General features: G+C 41.5%; 1 protein-coding gene across 3 annotated transcripts in view; it reads left to right on the top strand.

The window, feature by feature from the left end:
* dennd4c (DENN/MADD domain containing 4C) overlaps window positions 1-20,087 on the top strand; it is a 174,785-nt gene that overhangs the window by 44,078 nt on the left and 110,620 nt on the right. For all 3 annotated transcript variants that reach the window (XM_059970022.1, XM_059970020.1, XM_059970021.1), the window contains exons 2-3: window positions 9,778-10,094; window positions 16,742-16,994. In XM_059970022.1, the coding sequence (XP_059826005.1) occupies window positions 9,790-10,094; window positions 16,742-16,994 (558 nt within the window). In that variant the 5' untranslated portion in view covers window positions 9,778-9,789. The remainder of the gene's footprint in view (window positions 1-9,777; window positions 10,095-16,741; window positions 16,995-20,087) is intronic.

Here is a 20,087-nt window from a genome sequence, read left to right as displayed (position 1 = left end):
ATGTTACTTTTAATCCCTTCATCTAAATCATTAATGTATATTGTAAACAGTTGCGGTCCCAGCACCAAACCTTGCGGTACCCCACTGGTCACAGCCTGCCACTCCAAACGGGACCTGTTAATCACTACTTTGTTTCCTGTCAGCCAGCTAATTTTCAATCCATGTCAGTACTCTGCCCCCAATACCATGTGCCCTAACTTTGCCCACTAATCTCCTATGTGGGACTTCATCAAAAGCTTTCTGTAAGTACAGGTACACTACATCCACTGGCTCTCCCTTGTCCATTTTCATAGTTACATCCTCAAAAAACTCCAGAAGATTAGTCAAGCATGATTTTCCCTTCATAAATCCATGCTGACTCGGACTGATCCTTCTACTGCGATCCAAATGTGTCGTAATTTCCTCTTCTATAATTGACTCCAGCATCTTTCCCACCACTGATGTCAGGCTAACCGGTCTATAATTCCCTGTTTTCTCTCTCCCTCCTTTCTTAAAAAGTAGGACAACATTAGCCACCCTCCAATCAGCAGGAACTGTTCCTGAATCTATAGAACATAAGAAAATGATTACCAATGCATCCACGATTTCTAAAGCCACCTCTTTAAGTACCCAGGGATGCAGACCATCAGGTCCCGGGGACTTATTAGCCTTCAGACTGAACAGTCTATCCAACACCGTTTCTTGCCTAATATAAATTTCTTTCAGTTCATCCTTTACCCTAGTTTCTTTGGCCACTATTACATCTGGGAGATTGTGTCTTCCCAAGTGAAGACAGATCTAAAGTACCTGTTCAACTTGTCTGCCATTTCCTTGTTCCCCATAATAAATTCACCTGTTTCTGTCTTCAATGGCCCAAATTTGGTCTTAACTATTTTTTTTGCTATTCGCATACCTAAAGAAGCTTTTACTATCCTCCATTATATTCTTGGCTAGTTTACCTTCGTACCTCATTTTTCTTGGCGTATTGCTTTTTTTGTTATCTTCCGTTGCTCTTTAAAAGCTTCCCAGTCCTCCAGTTTCCCGCTCATCTTTGCTATGTTATACTTCTTCTCTTTTATTTTTATACTGCCCTTTACTTCCCTCGTCAGCCATGGCCGCCCCTTACTCCCCTTAGGATTTTTCTTCCTCTTTGGAATGAACCGATCCTGCACCTTCTGCATTATTCCCAGAAATACCTGCCATTTTTGTTCCACTGTCTTCCCTGCTAGGGTATTGTTCCATTGAACTTTGGCCAGCTCCTCCCTCATAGCTCCATAGTTCCCTTTGTTCAACTCTAATACTGACACATCTGATTTTTCCTTTCTCCTTCTCAAATTGTAGGTTAAAACATAGCATATTATGGTCACTACCTCCTAATGGTTCCTAAAGAGGTTGCTCCTGAATGTCAGTACACACTGTCATACACAGGGAAATGCTGGCTAGCCGAAAAAGGTCACCTGATCTTAACAGCGTGTTGAGTAACATTGTTGAAGTTATCAATCACCTCATGCAAAAACCCTTAACTCACATCTGTTTGAGCAGCTTTGTGAGGAAACGGATGCAGAGCACAAACGCCTTCTCTTTCACACTGAAGTCAGGTGGCTTTCAAGGGGGAGAGCCCTGGCCAGGGTTTTTGAGTTAGAGAGCCGCTACAGAGATTTCTTTCAGGAAAAAAGTCACCACTGGCAGCACACTTCAGTGACGAGGAGTGGATAACAAAACTCGCTAATCTGTGTGACATCTTCAACCTTCTCAATGAACTCAATTTGTCACTTCAGGGGAGAATGACAATTGTCTTCAAGTTGGTAGATAAAGTGTCTGCTTTCAAAGCCAAACTGGAACTGTGGGGATGTCAAGTGGACAGGGGCATATTTGACTTGTTCCCAACATTAGCTGGGATTTTGGGAGAGACTGAGGCTGCACCATCCTTCTCACAGCTGGTGCACGATCACATATCTTTGCTGTCGACAGGATGCTAGTATTACTTCCTAACTGCAAATGACCCAAGATGTGTAAAGGAATAGGTCTGTGACCCATTTGTGAACGTCCCCAGTGAATCATCCATGTCAGTGGGGGAAGAAGATCAACTCCACAAGCTTGCAAATGATGGTGGGCTGAAAAGTAAGTTTGACATAACATCTCTGTCGGCATTCTGGATCAAAGTAAAGGCTGAATATCCTGAGATAGCCAGGAAAGCACTGAAAACGTTTCTTACATTTCCAACATTATATCTCTGCTAAGTGGGGTTTTCTGCAATGAATGCAACGAAAACCAAATTGCGGAATAAACTGGACATAAGGAGCCCCCTTCGAGTATCGCTGTCTCCCATCATCCCTCAATGGGACCGTCTTGTTGCAGGAAAACAAGCCCAGGGCTCCCACTGATTCAGCGATTATTGGTGTGTTGCAATGATTTTATATGTTAATGTGAGGAAAATATGTGCTGTGTTTAATGTTGAATTCATTAGATAAATCCTTTTAAGAATGAAATTGAGTGTATTAGCCACTTATAAGTGACTTATAGTTGACTTATCACCTATATTCTGGTCATTATCAACACCCCCCCCCCATCTCGCCCCGGTCCATGGTGCAAAAATGACCTCTGCTGTAGTGTGTCTCTGCGTCAGGTTCATAGCGGAGGCTGTCATGCAAAAGTTAAAGACAGTGTTGCCAATTATAAATCCTAAAATTTGGGGCAGTTATGTTGATGATACCTTAGGGTAAAATGCAGTGAAATTGAAAAAATTTATGAACTAGTTAACAATAGTAAGTTCACAATGCAAACAAACTAAGGAGAAACTAAGCATTCTTGGACATGCTGGTCAGTAGAAACACAGATGACACTTTGGAAGCTTCCATTTATTGTAAACGATCCTAAACTACCACCCAAATGCACACAAGAAGAGCCGTATCAAAACTTCGTTCCGAAAAGCATAGACGCACTGCAGCATGGTGGAACTAAAGGATAAAGAGGAGAAACAACTCTCTAAAGTTTTCAAAAGAAGTGGATATCGATAGAACTTCATACAAAGATGCCTACGAGATCAACAACACATCCACCAAGAAGTGACCAAACAGGTTGTCCTTCCCAACATTCGAAATACAGTATCTCGGAAATGACAGCCTGACTACTCCAAGAACAGAATTTTGGTCGCACACAAGCCAACAACAGCATTAGGGAGAGTACTTTGCAGACCAAAAAAATGAACCAAGCTATTGGACAAGACCAGGGGTCGGCAACCCGCGGCTCCCCGTGGTTTGTTAGTTTTTGAAATGTAATTCGAAATTTGAAGATTATGGTGATCTTGTACAATCTAAAAACGTTGTGGAGACTCCATTTCCTGGCACATCTGAACCAGCTCACAATTAGCCACTGTTCCGGCTAAGGGAGATAGCCTACGGGGGTTTGTGAGTACGTGTCTTTTGGAGCATCCGCGCCCACGGGGACGGGTTGAGGGAGGCTTTAAAGCAAGGCTGTTTAGTTCGAATAAAGTTACCTTTGACTGCAGTCTCGTTATTTTAGCGCTGCATGTAGCACACCGCTACAATGTGTTTTTTTTATCACGATTAATATACATCACCACTGCCAATGCCTGACACCCGTCAGTGCGCGTTTTCTTTTAATTCTTCGATCCAAGGTAGGCTAACTATGGAGTAACCTTCAACCCAACGTCTTTTTTTCGGAGTTCAAAATGTTTTTGTTGCATGCAGAAATGTAATTTTGTTTTCTCCGCAGGAGTTCATCAATTTCATAAATGCAACACATTACAGTTTGTTTATACATAACATAAAGGCAAAAAAAACCCATTGTATGCAGTGTTATTTTATTTTAAAAGTCAAACGGGTTTTGTGGCTCCCAGTGTTTTCTTTTCTGTGGGAAATGGGTCCATATTGGCTCTTTCAGTGGTAAACGTTGCCGACCCCTGGACAAGACCAATGTGGTCTACAAAATCCAATGCGGCACTGCAGCAAATATTATGTTGGTCAGATTGGGAGAAAACTATCCACAAGGATCCATGAGCATCATTTGGCTTTTGAGCAGCATGACCAACTCTCCCTAGCTTTTACCCATGATGATCAAAAGGGGCACAAATTCGACTGAGCATCAGTGAACGTCATGGCGAATGCAAACTCCCAGCATGCAAGAAAATTGCAAGAAGAGTGGTTTTCCACAAACAATTCGATAAACAGACATGTGGGCCTCAATCCTATTTGAACCAATGTGAGCAAAGTTCCAGACCACAACACACAACGTTCACCACACAGCCAATCAGTGATAAGGCTTCCTTGCTAAATAACATTTGAGTTTCTGTAATGGTGGCCATCTAGCTGATTGATAAGTATATGAAGCACAAGCATTTGGAAGATGCCACAAATAACTTGGTGACAAAATAATTGCAAGTAAATTGCCAAGATTGGACCAGCTTGAATTGCACTTCAGTCCCCAAATCACTTGCTCTGAAATTGTGGAATATCAAGTAATCAAAAATGAAATTTATGATTTGTTTAAAAAATACAATTTATTGAGTTGCATATAGCAAAATGGGTAATGAGATTAAAGGGAATGTCCCAAGAGTTGGCCAAGATTTGATGAACAAGTGGCCAACTTGCTATGTTGTGTGAAAACACGAAGAAAAACCTCTCGGCCACTATATTAAAGCTGATTTCCGTCTGGAGTAATCTGGGTATATTATTGATCTCAATTTGTTTAAGTGAATGTATTGTCTCATATACAGATGTAGAGTAGTGTACAGTGGCCAATCAAATGGCTTAATTAGCATGTGTACGCCTTGTATATTTGCACAGTGCATGAGTATTATTCTCCACAGTCTGGAGGACTTTGCTCAGAATCAAATGCTAAGGTTTGTAAACATTTCCAATGAAGCCCATTTTATCTGCAATGTAAATCTGTTCTGATAATCATTTTCTAATGAATACTATATTCCTCTTGGAAGTTAGAAGCTCATAATAAGCAGCTGTGTTTCTCCTGATGATAGAACTTGTGGGTGTGATGTCCTTTTATTCAAAACCAGTCTGTCCTTCAGCTGAAGCACTAAAATTTCATCAATTCTTTGTGTCTGTTCAAAGTGACTTTTTCACAACCAAGTCCTGACACTAGTGTAGCTTCACCTGTTTGTTGATTGAACTACCACAGCATTGCTTTATCCAGATCTTTGTGTTGATTGGTTTTCTAATAGAGGGATCATTTGAAGAGCTAATTGGATTGGAAATCACCACTGTTTTTTGCATATCATAAAGCAAAAGTGGTTTTGCAGTGGTACCTTTTTTTAGCTTCTCAGTCTCTCGCATTCCTATGCAATGGTCAAAACCATTGCTTGCACACATTTGTAGCATTGTATGACTTAATTGGAAACCGTAGTATATAAGTACGGTAAGATTCAATAATTATTTTACCTGTTATAGTTAACTGACTTGTCCACTCATTGTAATCACTGTATTTGTTAGCTGGAATCTGGTTTTTGAAAACTAGTTTTTGTTCAATCTGGAGTTGACTAAATTTTGTAGTATGCTCTCTCAACAATAATAAGATTAAAAATAATTGCAGAATGGAAGTCAAAATATGGAAGCTCTGAAGTTTGGCAACATCTGTGTGTGTGTGTCATGGTTCCCCCCCCCCCCCCCCCATTTCCCACCACCCTTGAAACATGTTTGTTTCAACCCCCACGCACTTAATCAGTGAAGTGCCATTAATTAGAAGCATTGAGCCTTTGCTGCTACTTGACCTGTTTGTTGTAGCCGTTTTTAGTACATGGGCATTGTTCCATAATGCATTTGTAACCCCCTGGGTCGCCTCAGGCTCGCTCGGCTCGTTCTTGTCTAGGGGGAGCAGCCTTCGGCCCTGCCAAACTGGGTAATCAGCTGGTGTGGATGCTGTGTGATGTCCCCGCCTCGCCCAAAAACAGACAGTACACCATATGCGATTAAATGAGTACAATTTATAAAGGTTACTATAACTGATTAATAACGATACAGTATATATGAAGAGAAAATTAAAGAAAAGGCGCCAAACTTATCAAAGTCCAAACCACTTCGTGCACAGCCGTTGGAGCTCAATTACTGAAGTCTTCTGGCCACCATTCGCTCCCCTCCGACCCTCAGGACCCTCCGAACTCCTCGACTCTCCAAACAGCTCAGGACCCTCCGAACTCCTCGACTCTCCAAACAGCTCAGGACCCTCCGAACTCCTCGACTCTCCAAACAGCTCAGGACCCTCCGAACTCCTCGACTCTCCAAACAGCTCAGGACCCTCCGAACTCCTCGACTCTCCAAACAGCTCAGGACCCTCCGAACTCCTCGACTCTCCAAACAGCTCAGGACCCTCCGAACTCCTCGACTCTCCAAACAGCTCAGGACCCTCCGAACTCCTCGACTCTCCAAACAGCTCAGGACCCTCCGAACTCCTCGACTCTCCAAACAGCTCAGGACCCTCCGAACTCCTCGACTCTCCAAACAGCTCAGGACCCTCCGAACTCCTCGACTCTCCAAACAGCTCAGGACCCTCCGAACTCCTCGACTCTCCAAACAGCTCAGGACCCTCCGAACTCCTCGACTCTCCAAACAGCTCAGGACCCGCCGAACTCCTCGACTCTCCAAACAGCTCAGGACCCTCCGAACTCCTCGACTCTCCAAACAGCTCAGGATCTGCCGAGTGGTCAACCAAGCACATCTAGCTTCATCCCCCCCCCCTCGGAGAATCTCCCGGCCTCGGACCCCCCTTTGGGATCCGATCCTCGCCCAGCTTAGAGCATTGCGTCCTCTCTCTCGACCCCCCTCGCGCTGTTCTGCCCAAAAGCCCGTCAACAAAAGCTTACAGACTCAGAAGAAAGAACATTAATCCCCATTTGGTTTACAAAGGAATACCATTCTCGTTATCAGTAAATTAGCATTCCTGCTAGTTAACAAAAGGAAACCCTTTCTCAAACAAGAAAAAAAGAAACCCCCTTTACACATTGCAAAATAATTTTGTGATTTTTTTTGAAAGATTAGCTTTACTTGTCATTTGAACATTGAAGAATTCAGTGAAATGCCCAGGATGCACTATGATGCACCTGCAATACACACAACTCATAAAACAGGAGCATCAGGACCAGGATTGCCAGACTGGGTAATAGCTTCTTCCCTCAGGCTGATGGACTAAGAACAGTTTATCTGGGCTGTGTACTTCACATGCATTTTGAATTATATTATTGACTTACTTGTGACAACTTGTTTTATGAGCTGTGTGTATTGCAGGTGCATCATAGCCTGGAGGAATGTTGGTTTAGTTTGTTGTATACTTGTACAGTCAGATGACTGTACACCTGAACTAGCCATTGTAGAGCCTTCCTGTCTGCCACAGTGCAGTTTTTCTACCAAACAGTGATGCAGCTGTTTGGATGCTCTCAACTGCGTATCTGTGGAGAGTCACAAGTATTGATGTAGACCAGCTCTCTTCAGCTTCCTCAGAAAGTGGAGGCATTGGTGAGCTTTTTTGATTGATGAGGATTTGATTTGAGACCATGAGAAGTTGTGTAAGATGTGTATTCATAGGTGTTTGAAACTGCTTGCAGTTTCTGCTGCTGTGCCACTGATATGGTGGGGTGTGGGTGGTGCGAGTTTTCCTGAAGTCGATACCCCTTTCCCTTGTCTTGTTGACGTTGAGCTTCAGGCCTGGAGCTCTTCCACCTCCTCTCTCAGTAAGCTGTTTCATTGTTGTTGGTGATGAGCTCCACCATGGTCGTGCTATAGACAGACTTGGCAGTGTGATTACTTGGGTGTTTGGCTGTGCAGTCGTATGTGAGCAGAGTGTACAGCAGTGGGCACAGCATACACTCCTGGGGTTGAGCGTGATGGGGATTTAGAAGCGGTTGAGCATCCTGACTATTTGAGGTATTCTGCTCAGAAGGAATAGTTTTCGATTGCGATCTTTAAGTCTGAAGACAATACTGCCACGTGTTGCTTTCAGTGCATTAAATCCAACTGTGTGCTAAATTTGTAATGCTTTATCAGATTTAGTCTAAAATTTCTTTGCAGAGTAAAATAGAATACAGTGGGCATTCAGTGAAGGGAAAGCTTAAGATTTTGTGTAATTATGATAAAACTTGTTAAGTCCCGTGTTTTCATTTTGTTTATGCCGCAGGAACTGACATGGTGTGTTCTGTCATTTTATGGGTTCCCTTCTTGCACCCCCCCCACCCCAATCATGGAGGTGGGAAAATACTGAAAATTATGTAATTCAAGGAAATCTTAGCAATTGCTTATTGCTGCTGAAGAAAACACAACACAATAGAAGGAGTTGGCTGAGCCAATCTGAGACAACTGCTCTGAACAAGACTGATGGATTGTGACTGAACCTGGAGGGGAAACTATCCTGATGTAGAGATTTGCTATAGCTGTTTGGAAGCGCTTAAACGAGTCCTGAAAGGTGTGAAACTCTAAACAATAGTACCACAGATGAGAAGGTTGGGGTAAATACAGAAGAGAGAGCAAGTTCAGTAGACAGAATAGAAGCTAGGAGTGAAGGATGACTGACAAGATTTACCTTGTCATGCACCTTTAATATTTTGTACATTAGATTGCAACTTAAAACTTCTCTGCTTTTAAACTCCAGTCACCTCAGCAATAAAGGTCAAAATGCTATTTGCATTAATTACTTGCTGTACTTGCATGTTGACATTGTTTCATGCCCAAGAAGCCCCCCCCCCGAACCCTCTGTACTTAGTCCCTTTCCATTTAGATGAAAATAAACTGCCTTTTCATTTCTCCCCCTAGTAACTTTTTAATATCCTAAACTCCTGTGTTTTACCAACTCATCAACCTATGTCCAGTTGCAGATTACAAATATCCTCACCACATTATGCTGTCCTACCTGTTTTCATGTCATGGACTTGGCTGTCTTGCACTAAACTCCTCACCTAAATTATTAATATAGAAAATTAATAATTAAGGGTCAAGGATTGATACTTGGACCCCTTCACCAATTGCATGTTTTCTTTAAAAAAAAATCTGAAAAATAAATATATTCTAACTCTTCCTTGTGATAACTTGTCTTCTCATTATGTTGACACTCTTGCTCCTTTTATTTTGTAATCCTTGTGTAGCTTATGGAATGGATTTTGGAAATCTAAATATCCATCTGCAGGTTGCCTTCTCGAACCTCTGTTCGCTATATTATGAAAGAACAACAGAAAATTTGTCAAGCATTATCTGCCTTTGATAAAACAAATTTAACTTTTTAAAAAATTTAACTTGCATTAAGATTTTCTTTGAATTCACCAGATAATTTTTCCACTGGAATTATTTTCCAAAAAAAGGATGTTAAACTAAATAACCTATGATTTCCTGAAAATTTTCCCTTTCTTCCTCCGTTAGTGAGGAGCCAGATTCACTGTTTTCCATTCAGCAAGTTCTGAAAACCTTTAACCAAAGGCTTGACTCACTTTTCTGTCATGGCTTTTTGAAAGGTTTCTATCCTGGCCTCTTGCTTGCTTTAGCCCCATTTATTTTTCCCCTGCTTTGTCCCATGTTTCAAAGGATTGTTACAAGTCCTCCCCTCCAATTTTCCAGTTTGTCTGTTGCCCTCGGAATATCTACCATGAAGCAATTAAAACAACAGCTTGTGGGCTGCAGGGAAAATAATAAAGGTGCAGTCACGTGTGCCTTGAGAGGATGATTCATTTCTGGTATCATCTGCAATTGGTGAAATAGACACTTGATTTCTAAGGATGGGGTTTGGTTGCTGTTGGGGAGGGTGGCTACCTTACCATGAATAACTGAAGTTCTTTCCTTTTTTTTTAAGGATCGCGTAACCATGATTGAAGATAAGGGCCCAAGAGTTAGCGACTACTTTGTAGTTGCAGGACTGACTGACACATCTACACCATTGGAACAAGAAATCACAGTGGTGGAGCCCAAGTCAACAAAGCCGAAAGCACCAATAACAGATATCGCTGTCATAATCAAGTCAGCAGGGGAAAATGTTCCTGAAGGTTATACCTGCATTGAAATTACACCAACGGGACTTCCAGCAAATTTAAATTTTGGGAGTTTGAAAAGCCCAGAGATATACCTTTGCTATAAGAGGGGACTTGATGAGCCACCCCTTATTGATATTGGGTAAGTTATTAGTTTGGAAAATCATCTTGATCTCTGGGCAGTGTTGGTATATTGACAGTTTGAATCTTAATGTATTTAGCACATCAGACAACATTTTTGGAGAGAAATGGGCAGTGGACATTTTGGGCTGAGACTTTTCATCTGGTCTGAATGATCGGAAGGATGTGGAAGCTATGGAGAGGGTGCTGAGGAGATTTACCAGGATGTTTCCTGGATTGGAAAACTAGTCTTACGAGGCAAGGTTAGCAGAGCAGGGACTTTTCTGTTTCAAGTGTAGAAGGATGAGAGGGGACTTGATAGAGGTCTGCAAGATTATGAGAGGCATAGATAGGATGGATAGCCAGTACCTGTTTCCCAGGGCACGAATAGCAAACACCAGAGGGCATATGTACAAAGTTAAGGGAGGGAAGTTTAGGGGAGACATCGGGGTAAGGTTTTTACACAGGGTTGTGGGTGCCTGGAATGACTTGCCAGGGATGGTGGTGGAGGCTAAAACATAAGGGGTATTTAAGAGCCTCTTGGACAGGCACATGGATGAAAGAAAAATAGAGGGTTACAGGATAGTGTGGGTTTAGTACTTTTTTAAAGGAATATATGGATCCCTACAACATCAAGGGCCGAAGGGCCTGTACTGTGTTGTAGTATGCTAGTGCCTAATAGAGGAGAGATGGCCAATATAAAGTAGTGAAGGAAAGAGTTGGAGCAAGATTTGGATTATTTGTACCATGAAGCAAATGAAACAACAGCTTGTATGCTGCAGAGAAAATAATAAAGGTGCAGGTGGGGTGGGGTGATGGACAAGTGAAGAAGAGTGGACATGGCCACCAAAGCTTGGAGGAAGCAACAGCAGAGCATGTGATAGAATCTGATAGAATGGAAGCAAACAAGGCAAGGGGTCAACCTCATCTGCAGTGCTATGTTCATTGGCAGGTAGGGCCATTATCTACTTATGGAGGCAGCTCACCCCATCAGGGCAGTTCTCCACTGATCTGCTATGTACTATAGAGGAGTGTTCAGCTCAGCCTTCTTTATTAGATTTCATCTGTGGATCACCAAGTGATCATTGTGTTGCTAAACTGTAGTGATTAGAGTTATGCCAGATGAATGTTTAAAGGGGATAGGCTGTTCTTGAACCTGGTGGTGTGGGGCCTCAGGCTTCTATACCTCCTGTTAGATTGTAGTTGCAAGAAGATGGCATGGCCTAGACTAGTGGTCACCAACCCGTCGATCTTTGAGACTTTCCCAGTAGATCCCGAAAAAAAGAAAGAAAAATAAATATGCAAATACTGTTGAGAGATTGTTTCTGGGTTGCAGGGTTTTAGTTCCGTTCTTTCTGCCCAGTGCACATGTGCATAGCTCCCCCGCCCTACACTGTACTTCAGTGGTCCCCAACCACCAGGCTGCGAGGAAACGATTAAAGTCAGCTGCACCTTTCCTCATTCCCTGTCAACCCACTGTTGAACTTGAATACACGTGAGGCCATCAGTTGCCTAAGCACAGTGATACCCGCGCGCCTGTGTTCGCTTTGCATGGCCGGCGGGAAGTGCCATTGCTACCGGCCTGGAGTGCGGACTGATGGGCACCGCCTCTAAACCTGATTAGCACACCGAACATTCATGGGAAACCCAGTGATAAAATATTCGCAGACGACCTAATTCAGGCTCAAGGTTTCGTAAGTATCAGAGCAACTACTTCGCTGCGATCTGCTGAAACAAACTTTTGTCGGCCGATAGGTCCTACAAGGGGGGAGGCGCAGGTCTCGCTTGCTCTCTCTGGACTACAACCGCCGCGACTCTGGTATGGGGACCTCCAGCCCTGACCTTGTCCTCTCACCCCATCCACGACCAGCCGCACTTGGCCAGGGCATCTGGTGGCGAGCGGGCAGAGGCTGGAGTTCGAGCTAGGAGGCTGTCTAATGAGGCAATGAAGCCCTCAAAACTGCTTCGGCACCTTGAATCCAAGCACCCTGCACTTAAAGACAAACCCACCGAGTTTTTTCATTGGTGGAAAAAAGATGTGAGCAGTGCGGGACAGCAGCTAAGTGCTGAGAGCCGCGAAAACTAAATTGCGGAATAGAACCTGCTTCGAGTATCGCTGTATTCCCGTCGTCTTTAACACCCCCCCCCCCCCCCCCGGGTCGGCCAGTCCGCAAGAATATTGTCAATATTAAACTGGTCTGCGGTGCAAAAAAATAGGGTCGGTACTCCTGGTGTTTATGCATTATTTCTACTTCCGGGTTGCGGGGTTTTACTTCCGATCTTTCTGCCCCAGTGCGCATGCGTGTAACTAATCGATCAGGGGTTGATCTCACCTTTTACTAAGGCCGAGATAGGGGATCTTAGGCTTAAAAAGGTTGGTGACTACTCGCCTAGACAGTGATCCTTGAAAGATATTGCCTTCTCAAGGCAGTGCCTCCTGTTGATACTGCAGTGGTGGGGAGGGATGTGTTAGGCGGAGTCCACCACTCTCTTCAGTTTCAAACGCTCCTGTGGGTTCAAATTGCCTTATCAGATAAGTCAGGATGCTTTAAACAGTACATTTGTTGAAGTTTATCAGAGAGTTCAGTAACAAGTTTAATCTTTTTGATCTGAGAAAGTAAAGATGCTGGTGTGTTCTCATAATTAAGTCTATATGCTGGGCTCAGGACAAGTTATCTGATATGTTAACATCCTTGAGTTTAAAATTGCTGAGTCTCTTCATGCCGGATCCCTCAATATAAACTGACACATGTTCATCTGCTTGTTGACCTGTTATGGCAGCAGACAAATTGGAGTCGATCCAGGTCACTTATGTATCATAGAGAGCATTCTAATTTGTTGCATTGCTGTCTAATATGGAGGGGCCACTGCACAGGGTTGGAAAAAGCTGCTGAAAGATGAAAACTCTGCCACCTTCATCAAGGGCACTATCCTCCCCAGCACTGAGGACACCTTCCAAAGGAAATAACCTCAAAAAGGCAGTGTCTTTCATTCAGGATCCCCACCCGTCATCCAGGACATGCCCTTTTCTCATTGCTGCCATCAGTGAGGTGATACAGGAACCTGAAGGCACGTACTCAGTGTTTTAGAAACAGCTTCTTCCCCTAATCCATCAGAATTCTGAATGAGCAATGAACTCATGTATACTACCTCACACTTTTTTCTCTTGCTTTTTGTGCTAATGTTTATTTTTATATATTTTTTTCTTATTGTAATTCATACTTTTATGTTACTGTTTTCCAGTGTAGTGCCACTTAAACAATAAATTTCATGATACAGTGTTTATAAGAAGTATTCAAACCCCACCCCCGGCTTGGAGTTTTACACATTGAATCGCTGTGCATTTAATTTTTTTTTTGGCACTGATCAACTGAAAAACTCTCATGTCAAAGTGAAATCAGATCACTACAAAGTGATCTAAATTAATTAGAAATATAAAACATAATTAATTGCATAACCATTCACCCCCCCCCCCCCCATACACATACACACGCGCACGCACACCAGATCATCACTGGTGCAGCCAATTGGGTTTTAAGTCACGTAATTAGTTAAATGGAGATGTCCTGTGTGCAGTCCAGATGTTTCAATTGATTGTAGTAAAAACACACCTATATCTGGAAGATCCATCTGCTGGTGAGTCAGTATCCTGGCAAAATTACACCAAGAAGACAAAAGAACACTCCAAGAAACTCCATGAAAAGGTTATTGAAAAGCACAAATCTGGAGGTGGGTACAAGAAGATTTCTAAGTCACTGATTATCCCTTGGAGTATAGTTAAGCCAGTCATCAAGAAATGCAAAGAATATGGCAAGCTGTAAATCTGCCTAGAACAGGCCATCCTCAAAATCTGAGTGACTGTGCAAGAAGGGGACTAGTGAGGAAGGCTGCCAAGAAACCTGTGACAACTTTGGAAGAGTTACAAGTTTCAGTGGGAGAGACACCACATACAACTGTTGCCCAGGTACTTCACCAGTCACAGCTTTTTGGGAGAGTGGCAAAGAGAGAGCCACTTTTGGGGAAAAAAAACACACACACACATGAAATCTCAGCTGGAGTTTGCCAGAAGGCATGTGGGAGATTCTGAAGTTAGCTGGAAGAAGGTTCTATGGTCTGAAGAAACCAGAATTGATCGCTTTGGCCATCAGACTTAACACTGTTTGGGGTGAGCCAAACATTGGACATCATCAAAAGCACAACATCTCTACCATGAAACATGGTGGTGGCTGCATCATGCTGTGGGGATACCACTGCAGCAGGCCCTGGAAAGCTTGTGAAGGTAGAGGGTAAAGTGAATGTAGCAAAATACAGGGAAATCCTGGAGGAAAATCTGATACAGCCTGCAAGAAGAATGGGGAAAAATTGCAGTGCCCAGATGTGCAAAGCTGACAGAGACTTGTCCACACAGACTCAAGGCTGTAATTGCTACCAAAGGTGTATGTACTAAATACTGACTTGAAGGGGGTGAATACTTCTACAATCAATTATTTTGTGTTTTATAATTTAATTAATTTAGATCACTTTATATAGATCTGTTTCTATTTATATTATAAAAGCTTTCTTCTGTTGATCAGTGTCAAAAAAGCCAAATTAAATCCGCTGTGATAGTGTTGTAAAACAATAAATCATTAAAACTTCCAAGGGAGTTGAATACTTTTTATAAGCACTATATATGCCAGTGGTATTAAATCTGATTCTGATTCATGCCATACCCAACTTCTTGAAGCACTTCTGTATGGTTGATGTAAATGCTAATGGGCGGTAGACATTGCCACAAAGTGTTGTCAATCTGGAGTTATTTGCTCTAGTTTGGGTTTGACTGCTGAATTATGATTTTAGCTGAATGTCATTAGTGGAGCCAAGTTGACAGATCAGTGGAGCACTTGTGGCTCTGAGCTGGATATATGAGCCAGTAGCATGAACATGACAAGGTTTCAGAGTATTAAGGCCAGCTTTAAGGTTACATTGCTGTCCAGCCAAATGCTCCCAGGCTAACATCTTGGTCACTGGCTGAAGCAACACGAGTGAATCTGCAGATGCTGGAAATAAATAAAAACACAAAATGGTGGCAAAACTCAGCAGGCCAGACAGCATTTTGTGTTTTTATTGGTCACTGACTGAGGTTCATTGGGATTGTTTACAAACTTGATTTTCATTTTTGACTCTTCAACTCTCCAACTATTACGAAGAAGTCCATTCCTTCTTGTGTAACATTGATTGTATCCTCAACTGGTTCAACATGTGCTAAAATGCTCATCCCTTTTATTTAAAGATGTGCACCAGGCTCTCCTAATCAGCTGCTCACCAAGAATTTTCTGAGAATTTGTGTTCATATGAAGTTCTCACCAAATCTTTTCACCTCATTCATGTATTTGCATCTGGCACCCCATCGCTTTTTTATATTTAAAAAAAGATAAGTAACTTGATCCCTGACTTCTTTGGCATCAGCCCTCTCAATATTTTGCTTTGTAGTTCTGAACTCCCTGATTATAATTCTTCTGATCTTAAATATCTCTGCCCTACCTCTGGAATTCCATAATATTTCATGATATGGCCATGTGAAAAGGTCTCAGGTTATTGAGCAGATTGGCTTTGAACATGGTCAGTATGATTCAGAATTTATATCTGTTTTTCCAGCTAATACATTGAATAATGATTTGGTTTGTGGAGTATTTCAGGTTGATTATATTTAAACTGTTTCTCCTGCACGGTTATTTAATTATTTATCTATGTAAGTGTTGGTAAAGTTGATGCTTTAAATCCATCTGCTTGTGCTTTTGCATTGATCAGAGGCAGTAATCATTAGAGGGTTTTTGGAAGTTTAAATACTTGAATTGGTAATCTCATTAGCTTTATTTCTACTTGGTACTGTAATATTTCTTTTAGATCTTGTGTTTATGCTTTTGACCTAGTTGGTTTTTAATGTGGCATGATATTGTGTGCATTTGCAAAGGGAGCAATGGGTGGGAGTTTGTGGGTATTGGGCTAGGTAGGGGAAGGGGACACCAAGAATGGGAGGGCATTTTTAGGGGTTATGTGAGAGGACTGGGGTCAGGTGGAGAAAGAAATGTACAGAGGGAGAGTGGGTTACCTGAAATTGAAGAATATGTCATTCAGGTTGTGGATTGTAGACTACCCAGATAGAATATGAGGTAAACACAATATTCTGCAGATGTTGGAAATCCAGAGCAAAACACTAAATTCTGCAGGAATTCAGCGAGTTAGGCAGCATCTATGGAAATGAATAAACAGTTGCCACTCTAATATTAATGCATCCTTAAAGTTTTGCAATTAATAATGTCAGGAAGTAAATGTTGTTTTAAACTACCTACTGCTTGAATGGAAAGATTTTGAGTAGAATTTGGTTCCTGAATTCCCATTAACCTTTTGTTATAAAGTACGTTTGGATCTTTGGTTAATCTTGGGCATTTTTATAAATTGCCATTATTTACCTTTTGTGTATCTGTTGAGATCCTTTAGAAAAATGAGCAATGGTCTGCAGGTGTTGATTCTGGTGTGAATGAAATTCATTTGAAGCAATTCAAATCTGCTTGCTGGCTTTGCTAAAGTAGATGAAGACAGTGTTGGCTTTAATCAGGATGCCAGATACTGTATATGTTTTGATCAAGATTACCAGCTGGAATAATGAATATATCTTTTTTTTATTAGGGTTTTATATGAAGGGAAAGAGCGCGTCATTCCAGGCTGTGAAATCTTACAAGCAACTCCTTTTGGCCGTTGTGCCAATGTTAACAACAGTTCAGCCAGTTCTCAGAGAATCTTCATTACCTATCGAAGGGCTCCTGTGAACAGGCACCAAAATTCTTTAGCTGTGACTGACATTTGTGTTATTGTTACCAGTAAAGGGGAAACTCCACCCCACACTTTCTGCAAAGTTGATAAGAACTTAAACTGTGGCATGGTAAGCACAATTTCATTTTTTAAATTAATGTATCTTAAATGGTAATGAAAATTTCAGAGCTTTCTGGTAATATGCTTCAAAGATCAATTCTATTTTCAGGACTGTTTGGAAGATGGTCATTATGTGGTTATAGTTCTACGCCCTCGCTTTTGGTTAAGATGGTGCCAATGAACAACAATTCCTCGGGCAACATCTTCCAGATAGTCAATCATTCCAGTTTTTCTGCGCTTCCTACTTATTATTTTTATATTAATTTTGTTTTTGAAACTATTTGAGCCTGGGATGTGGAATCTGTAGTTCAGTCAAGTGAGTTATTGCTTTGCTGTCCCTGAGAAAGCTGCAGAAGAGAAATGTGAGCATGAGCTACCATGAGAAGAAGTTCAGAGACAAGGTGAAAGGCCAAGATCGATTTCATTTCTTGCTGATTAAAGTGTCGAGGAAGATTGAAACATCGAGGCAAAGCGGAGGAGAGCAAGTGGTTCTCAAGGGTGCTGCTGGTTCAAGTCGCTTGTCGTTGGAGGGAACTGCTGAGATCCCAATGGTCTTGGAGATGTTATTGGAATTCTGAGATTTATGAACTGTGGTAGTTCATATTGGCCTCTTTCAATTCTGTTTTTTTTCCCTAGGGTACCTTGTATGAGCAGCCCTCTTCAGGTCATGCTATGGCATCTCAATTGGGTTAAGATCTGGACTGACTTGGCCATTCCAAAACACAAATCATCTTTTTAAACAATTGTGTTGTTGATTTGCTCATGTTTTGGATCATTGTCTTGTTGCATCATCCAGCATCTGTTAAGTGTCAGGTGATGCACTGCCACCCTGATGTTCTCCTAAAAAAAATGTCGATGAAATTTAAAATTCATTGTTCCCTCAACAATTGCAAGCTGTCCAGGCCCTGTGGCAGCAAAGCAGCCCCAAACCATGATGCTCCTTCCACCATGCTTCACAATTTTGGTGTTGGTGTGCAGTGCCCTTTCCCCTCCAAACATAAGGTGTGCATTTCTGCCAAAAAGTTCAACTTTGTCTCATTTGTCCACAGAACATTGTACAAGAAGCATTGTAGACCATCCAGGTTATCTTTTGCAAACTTAAGACATGCAACAATTTTTTTTTTGTTTCCTCCATTGTGTCCATCCATGATCACCATTGTTCAGTGTTTTTCTTACAGTAGACACATGAACAGAGACTTTAGCAAGTTCTAGAGATTTCTTTAGATCTTTTGCTGTTACTCCTGGGTTCTTTTTCACCTTCAGCATTGCATATTGTGCTCTTGGTGCGATCTTTGCAGGATCCCCACTCGTGAGAGTTGCAAGAGTACTAAATTTCCTCTATTTGTAGATGATTGCTCTTACTGTGTACTGATAGGCACTCAGGCCTTTAGAACTGCTTTTGTAGCCTTTTCCATCTTCATGCATCTCTACAAATCTTATAAGGTCCTCTGTTGTTTTGATCAAGGCATGGTGTACATAAACAGATCGGTTTTCAGAAGAGCAGACTCTGGTAACCTAACTTTGTCTTTTTTATAGGACATGGCACCTTTACAACTCTCACCTTCAATCTTACCTTCAATCTTTCACCTGACACCAAATAGCTTTTGTGGAAGGCATTAATTTGGAGGTTCACATAGTTTTTTGAAACCAGACTGTGGGTTGACGAGAAGTACAATTGTTAGTTTGTTATTAGTTTAGGCAGATTGTGTTTGTCTCTTATTGTGACTTAGGTGAAGATCAAAACACATTTTTACGAGTAATTAATGCAGAAAACCAGATAACTGCAAAGAGCTCACAAACTTTTTCTTGCAAAGGTAGGTGTAGCTTAGAGGATGCATTCCTGGAATGCATGTGAGATGGATTTTAGATTGATATGATCTGAGAGTGGATTATTTTACATCTAGCATTATTCACCGTGGAAGGGTTAAAATATTGAAAACAAGCTATAAGGAAAAACAATCACTAAAATTCTAAAAAGCTTCTTTTTAAAAAGGAAAGGCAAAATCCGATCTGAAAATGGGGTTTTCACTCTGAAAGCAAGGATGACAATGTAAGTGTGAGCAACAGATTGGAAAACTACATTAAAGGATACAAGAGTGTTCAGGCAGTGGCTATTTATTATTTAAAGGAAAAAAACATGATTTGCAAAATTTTGGCTTTCCTTTAATATTTAGAACTATAACCAGAAAGTTCAAAAGATGTGGCTTACAGGAGAAATTAATGGAATATTTTTTCAAAGTAAATGGTGATCAAGTGGCTGAACAGGAGTAAGCCTGAGGATCAGAAGCAGTTTTGTGTTTGAAAGAGTAACGCAGAAATTGGAATATTTTTTGAGAATAGACTAGTGAGAAATGTATCAAAGTTACATAAAATAGAAAAAGACGTGTCTGTACCTAACAAATAGAATATACAAAAGGCAAATGGCATATTTAGCTTCACTGCACAAAGATGTGAGGATATCAGTAGTGAAGCCTATTACAAATGTTTTGGGCTTTTTGTGAAACCATAGTGATGGCACTATAAGTAGCATAGGGGACAACACAATGTTTGTCTTCACACAAAAAAAAATGGCTATGAAGCTATAGGGTGCTTGCGTTATCACAATCCTAAATTCCTGTTGGTAGGAGATGTAAGTATGATCCCATATATAAGAGAAAAAAAACACAGAGAGTCATTTAGTCTGACCATGGAGGAAAATTCTGGAAGCAGTACTATGCAGCATGTTCTCAAGGAAATAAATTGATTCATCTCTGATTCGATTCAAAGGAAGTCATGGTTGATTAATCAAATTAGAGTTCTTTGAAGGTGTATCTAGTATAATGCACAAGGAGTCACAACAATGTATATTTGAATTTTAGAAAGATTGTGAATGAGGTCAGAGCACAGGCAATTGGAGATGATGTATTGGCTAGATAAAGAGTATGAATAAACATAAGACCATAAAAAGGAGCAGAAGTTGGCCATTCGGCCTATCGAGTCTACGCCACCATTTCATCATGAGCTGATCCATTCTCCCCTTTATTCCCATTTCCTCCCCCCCCTTCTTTCCAAAACCATTGATTCCCTGACTACTCAGATACCTATCAATCTCTGCCTTAAATAC

This window comes from Hypanus sabinus, chromosome 5, assembly GCF_030144855.1.
Source record: "Hypanus sabinus isolate sHypSab1 chromosome 5, sHypSab1.hap1, whole genome shotgun sequence".
NCBI classification, from domain to species: Eukaryota; Metazoa; Chordata; class Chondrichthyes; order Myliobatiformes; family Dasyatidae; genus Hypanus; species Hypanus sabinus.
This window is presented reverse-complemented; position numbering and strand designations above follow the sequence as displayed.